The sequence below is a fragment of the Caloenas nicobarica genome, chromosome 21, assembly GCF_036013445.1.
Source record: "Caloenas nicobarica isolate bCalNic1 chromosome 21, bCalNic1.hap1, whole genome shotgun sequence".
Lineage (NCBI taxonomy): Eukaryota > Metazoa > Chordata > Aves > Columbiformes > Columbidae > Caloenas > Caloenas nicobarica.
The window spans coordinates 3118979-3125415 of record NC_088265.1 but is presented as its reverse complement, the minus strand read 5'-3'; the positions used below and the strand labels follow the sequence as shown (position 1 = coordinate 3125415).

Below are 6437 nucleotides of genomic sequence, written 5' to 3'. Positions count from 1 at the left end.
ACACCATTATGCTAGCCTGGAAATCTAGGGGATCCTCCAAAGCTATATCTAGAATGGAGAGTGCATAAAACACACGACGTTTCTTTGTCTGAAAGCGATGCGAGAGGCCAGCAAGGCAAAAAAAAAACCCAGTACAAACTTGCCCACATAAGAAAAGCTACACACGCAGGCAGCTCTTTTGATAAGAAGTGTGAAATGCCAACCTGCTCCAGGGGACGGGACCTCTGGAGATCACCCAACCCCAGCCCTGCCAGTGCAGTTTGCCCACGACCACGGCCAGGACAAACCTTTCCACGTGCCACGCTGTGGGGCAGAAGCCATCGCCTCGATGCCTCTGTTTTACCGCAGAAATGCAATTCTGCTGTCCTGTCGAGTATTTCTTGTGAACACGCAGCTCTCAGAAGTTTGTGGGAGGTGGGGTAAAAGTGCATGAATGGCTTTTGAGTAACACACTTTCCTTCCTGAAACGATCTTCTTGGCAAACATGAAAGCTGTTTCCTAAAGGTTTAGAAATACACCCACATCCCCCGGACACTCTTTAGGAAAAGGTGCTTTATTCATTCATGCAACCGCTTCGTAATACTGCAGAGTCAATGCCTTTCCACAGCAGTAAGCAAGGGTGAGTCAGAACGAAACTGCACCGTCAAGATCTCTGACACGGCAAAGGAAATACAGGTAAACAGAGCAGCATCTCATCTGTGCGCAGGCCAGAGTTTCCTTTGTGGAATGGACACATCTGGCTCACGCTTGTACCAAAAAATAAAAAAAAACCACAACAAAACCAAAACCAAGCCAGGTTCCAAAACAGAGAGGAGGGAATTGCACAAGTCTGAGAACTGCTCTGGGTGTCAAAGCGAAATGACTTCATGGAGACCCGCAGACGGCTTAAAATAAGAGAAGTTTGGAAATGAGTGCTCAGCCCTTGGGCAGGATGGAAGGAGGGCTCCTGGTGCCGTGCCGCTGCGGAGGAGATTCCCGTGTGCCACAAAGCCCCTTGGCTTTGCATCCCACAAAAATACCTACAGCTGAGGCTGAGAGTGACCCCTCCGCTGCAGGGGACCCCGTTTGCAGAGAAGTTCTTGGGGCTGCATCCTCTAGCGAAGGGAGTGGGTTTAGTCCCAGGCTTTGGTCCCAGAGATGGAACCAGCTCGGGGCCGTGGACCTGCTCCGGGGCACCGTGTCCTGACAGCGTCATACCCATTGCTCTTAGCACATCAGTTTGGATGCCCTCATGAAACTCAAGCAGCTGGCCGGGTCTTAGAATCATAGAGTCGTTTTGGTTGGAAAACACCTTCAAGATCACGGGTTCCAACCATTCCCCCATCCCTGGCACTGCCCCATGTCCTGAGAACCTCATGTCCGTCTGTCCAACCCCTCCAGGGATGGTGGTTCCACCACTGCCCTGGGCAGCCTGTTCCAATGCCCCACAGCCCTTTGGGGAAGAAATTGTTCCTAATATCCAATATAAACCTCCCGTGGCAGTGAAGCCTTATCAATCTGTGGCAGATTCGAGTTAATTCAAAATAAGCAAAAAAAAAAAAAAAAAAAAATCTCCCGGAGGGAAAGCAAAGAAAGGTGGGAAAGTAGCCGTAGAAACAGGTTGAGTTTAAAACTACTGGGTTTAGTCCGAGCCATCAGCTGCTGCTCGCTTTTCTCCGCTCTCAAACTTCTGCTGGCGGTCAAGGGAAGAAACCGCACAGCCACGTTAGAGCAGGGGAAGAAAAACGGGTCACCAAAGACATGACACACGCTGTGATTCAGACGAACGACTGTGCCTGCAGTGATTCACCGGGAGCAGACTTCCCCGTCTCCTCTGGAAGAGGCAACATCAACAACAAAAGAAAAACAAATCAGAACACAAAATCCCACGTTGTCTTCTCCTCAAACCCTTGGATTACTAATGTTTCATACCCTTTACTCTTACTCATACATACATACACTAAATATTCCCCTCTTTTGCTCTTAATTTTTTTTTTAAAAAAAACAAAACTAAATATACAATAACAAAAAATACTTTGCATTTTTCCAGCTTTTTTTTTTTTTTTTTTTGCACTAAGTCCCTTCACAGAGTTTTGCAAATTTTACTTAAAAGAGTTTCAGGGCAGTGAAGGAAAGAGAATTCAAGTGATTTGTCCAAATCAATGTGCTGGAGGCAGGCTGGGAAGATCACGCTATTTCCAAATAACATGGGAGCTTTCAGAGAAAACCCTTGGAATTCAAAAAAGCCAAATTCATCTTCACTTTCTCTTTCTTGAGTAACAGATTCTCAAATTCATCAGTGAAATCTTTATCGCAAGGAAGCAAGGGTATGTGCACTAATATATTTAGAAAGAGAACATGAAAGAGAGGAAAAGGGAAAACAAGAGAGACGTCAGAGGGATTATCTCCAGCTCTGAAATGGTAATTTTATCGGAGCTGGGACAATAAGTCTCAGTTAGCACAGTACACCCAGTTCACAGAGCCAGTGTCCATTTCTAGGAAATGAAACAGGATTAAAAAGCCAGAAACACGAATATTCGTGACCTACTTGTACACTTTAACAGCTGACACCAATATTAAAGGACTGGATCCTGTGGCACAAACCCCATTCCCACCCAGCTGCATATTGACTTCAGCAGACATGCATTAAGCGACAAATATATATATATAAAATATATATTTCCAGGATAGCATCAGAATGCCAAAGGAGTAGACAGCGTATTTGTGCAGGCTCATTAAAAGCAATGCTACTGCATTATACACAGTACTGGGGATCCTAAGTGCAGGTTTAATACAGAGGTTTAAAAATAGAAACACTTTTTTTTCCTCCCTAACAATAGGACATTCATCTAAAAATAAAAAGTAACTGCGAGAATGCAGAAGTAACCTCACACAGCACCTTTTCTGCTCCCATTATATCTGAAGCTTTCCTCTTTAGCCACATTTAAATTTACAAGAAGCAAGCAATGAGAAAAAAAAAATGCAGAGTCTAAGCACAAAAGATTTGATGGGGTGTGAGGAGAGGAGGGGGGTCAAGTGAACAGGAAACCAAAGTTGACGGGAAACCCAAGTGACATTTGGTTTTATTGAATGACTTAAAACCCCAATATTGCTCGCCAGGAAATGGGGAGAGGAAATGGAGTGATGTTTTGAGAGTATAAATTAGGGGCTCCATCAAGGTGAAGGCTGCAGATCGGCTTTTTTAACCCTCCCGTGAAATTCAACCGAGAGCTGGACCAAGGAGGAGGGGGAAAGCTGATTTTTGGCAGCATGCGGACCTGCCCAGCACCGCTCCTGCTGCTCCTGGCTGCCGGCGCCCTGCCCGCCCGCGGCTCGGCGCCCCAGCCCTCCTGCCTCCACTTCTCCGAGCTCCTGCCCGCAAAGCTCAAAGAGCTGCGCATTGCGTTTGAGAAAATTAAGGATTATTTTGTGAGTATAACCCTGTCTTCCTTCTCATTTTCCTTTTTTTTTTTTTCCTTTTTTTTTTTTCTTTTTTTTTTTTTTTTAAAGTTCAGTGGTTTGGATGAGGGGGAAGGCAGCTTCTTCCTGGCGGGAATTATTTAGTTGTGTCTTGTGCTATGGGCTGAGGGGGGGTGAGCAAGAGAAGTTCGGTTTCATCACTGGGTTAGAGACAACACGCAAGTGTTTTCCTCCTAGTTTTAGTTACAATGAACTCAAGAGGCTTCATAATGAATCTTTGCGAGCCCTGGTAGCCAGACTTCCCCCTAAATGCTGCATACCAAATTTTTCACTGAATTAATAGGAAGGAAATAGTCCCTTCTTCATGGCAACGAGGTCCAGCCTTGCTGAATCACTGCTGGGTGAAAAAGGAAACCTTTTGCTACAGGCTTCTTTCTTTGAAAGAACCACAAAAGATGGAACATGGTATTTTGTGACTGGAGAAACGCTGCAGTAACCAGCACTTGCTGTAGTCCCTGCAAAAGGTCGCTGCTTTGCATCACAGCTAATGGAGCATCAGGGTTGCTGAGAAAGCAGCACAAGATGTACCCAGAGCACTTGTTGCATCAGTACCGATGGAGATGGTTGCTCGCATCTGTGTTACTGTTTTAGTTAACGTCAGTGTGTTTTAGCAATAAAACAAGATAATTCTCCAGATTAAATCTCAGGCTAATGACATGGCTTGTATTTATTATCAAATGAACGCAGCCAAGACTTTAGATTTAAAGCTTGCTGTAAATCTCCTAGTTAATGTTGGGAAGGAATGTTTTTAAAGGAACATATTTTTTAAAAGGCATATCTTTAAAGCTCTGGTACCTCTGTTGGGGTGGATACCTCACTTCCATGGGCTGCCGTAACTTTGACACCCACCTGAAGAGCCACAGGGTTTGCACCAGAGGCGGGAGGAGCTTCACATTAACGAAATCAGTGGTTCTGGAGTTTGAGATTTCAATATCTTGCTGTCTTGACCTAAGGGTAGTTGCCCTGCAAGATGATGGACCAAAGAATCGGTGACTCCAGCGTCTGGTATCACTGTGCTACGCACACCAGTGTGCTGGGTGTTCTTTGCCGTTGCTTCAGGGAGATCGTAAATGTAAACGAGAAAAACGATTGTTCAGCAAAGCGAAGTGAAAAGCAGCGTTAACTGCCTGTCTAATTAAAGCTCATGTTTCATTACATCCTTCTACAGCAATCAAAAGACGATGAACTTAGCATCCAGTTACTCAGTTCTGAACTGCTGAATGAATTTAAGGTAAGAATTACGAATCTCGTCTAAGCTTCTTACCCTTCTGCCGGTGTTTGGTAAGAAAGGCAGCAGATTGTAAACTGGGGGGTTTTCAGTGTCACAGGCAGAGGGTTCTCCAGGCGAGCAGCACACGCGTGGCTGCGGTGGGGCTGACGCGTGGCTCCCCCCACGCCGCAGCCGCCGCGAGCCCTCTGACCACCACCGCGACGGTGATTTTTCAAAAAACACCCACGCACAGGGGTGCTGGTGGCCGGCCCCAACGCCGTTACCTCCTCTCGCCCCAGGGGAACTTCGGCTGCCAGTCGGTGTCGGAGATGATGCAGTTCTACATGGAGGAGGTGCTGCCCAGCGCCATGAGGACCAGCGCCCCTCACCAGCAGAGCGTGGGCGACCTGGGCAACCTGCTGCGGAGCCTGAAGGCGATGATGAAGCGCTGTGTGAGTGGGGCTCAGCATCGCGGTGCGGGGGGGATGAAAGCGGTGCTCCGGCAAGGCAGGGACCAGCAGCAGGGTTGGGAGCGGGCGCTGGGTTTCCCCAGGAGCAGGGATACGGGATGGTGCGGAGGAGCAGGGCTCCGGGCTTTCACCAGTTAAAGAACAATGATTCAGAGGCTCTGTTCAGGAACACAGCTCCGCCCAAGAGGCTGCCTGAAAAGATAAGGGAAGGGAGGGTGGAGGGTTCGTCCAGTCCCTTACCTGGGTGCCGGAGCGGCGCGGTTCTTCAGTGATGCCTCCCGAAACCGCGCCTGGTGCGGCTGTGACCCCGTCACGGGCTGACTCAGAGACGATGAACCCTGCCCTGGGGAGGAACCACGGCGGGTCTGCCATCACCCAGGGCTGGCAAACAGCTCAGGTCCATGCTCGGGTCTTGTCGAGCTCCCTTCATCCATGGCTGGTCCACAGCAGCCGCAGCTGTTGCCCCCGAGAACCCCACGAAGGGAAGGGGAAGGTGGAGACGGCCGGGGCGGCAGTGACGAGGGGCAGGAGGAGGGGAGAGCGGCTGCCGCGCACCCCGGGAAGGAAACCCGGGTGGTTGAAGCCGTTGCTCTCGTCCCTTTGCAGCACAGATTCTTCACGTGCGAGAAGAGGAGCAAAACCATCAAGCACATTAAGGAGACGTTCGATAAGGTGAGGACCCGCTCGCGTGGCTGCGCTGGGGAGGAACCCGCTGTCCCAGGCAGCGGATTTTACTGCTGACTTCAACTTAGGACAGAGAAGCAAATTTTTTTAAAAAGTCTTTAATTATACAAATAGCTAAAGGCAGAGAAATCCAGAGAGCGATGCTCGAAGGAGAAGCCGGAGGGTTCCCCTGAGCGGCTGGGCAGAAAAGCAGATGTCGGTGGAAGGAGATTATATCTAGAGCTTGTACATCACATATATCGCCACATTCAGACTTAAACAGGCTTGGCTTTCACCTGCAGATGCATGAGAACGGAATCTACAAGGCCATGGGAGAGTTTGACATTTTCATCAACTATGTCGAAGAGTACTTGCTGATGAGAAGGAAGTGAATATGCCCACGGGTCTGCACCTTTCGCACAAAATCCTGCTATTTTTTTCAGAAATCACTTCGGGTTGCAAGAGCACACAAGAGATTAAGTTATCTTAGGGTTCAAGTCATGAATTACAGGTCAATAACTTCAAGTTCAGTGTTGTATTTAAAAGTTTTTTATTTTTGCAACTGAATTTAATATTTATTACTTCTAATACCTCAGTGTTTGTGTTTACAATATGTTTTGAAGAAAAGTGTGATG

The 6437-nt window shown here is 47.8% G+C and overlaps 1 protein-coding gene across 1 annotated transcript; it reads left to right on the top strand.

Moving 5' to 3' along the window:
* Nucleotides 1-3249: 3249 nt before the first annotated feature.
* IL10 (interleukin 10) lies at nucleotides 3250-6194 on the top strand. Its single transcript, XM_065649657.1, has 5 exons — nucleotides 3250-3408; nucleotides 4628-4690; nucleotides 4969-5121; nucleotides 5746-5811; nucleotides 6105-6194. Exons 1-5 carry the CDS (start codon nucleotides 3250-3252, stop codon nucleotides 6192-6194), a joined length of 531 nt encoding a protein of 176 aa, XP_065505729.1.
* Nucleotides 6195-6437: the final 243 nt, after the last annotated feature.

Bases quoted from the DNA above. Each gene is read 5' to 3' on its own strand.
- IL10 (XM_065649657.1), top strand. From the start codon at position 3,250: ATGCGGACCTGCCCAGCACCGCTCCTGCTGCTCCTGGCTGCCGGCGCC. The intron at 4,691-4,968 runs GTAAGAATTACG...CTCTCGCCCCAG, and splicing joins AACTGCTGAATGAATTTAAG to GGGAACTTCGGCTGCCAGTC. The intron at 5,812-6,104 runs GTGAGGACCCGC...TTTCACCTGCAG, and splicing joins TTAAGGAGACGTTCGATAAG to ATGCATGAGAACGGAATCTA.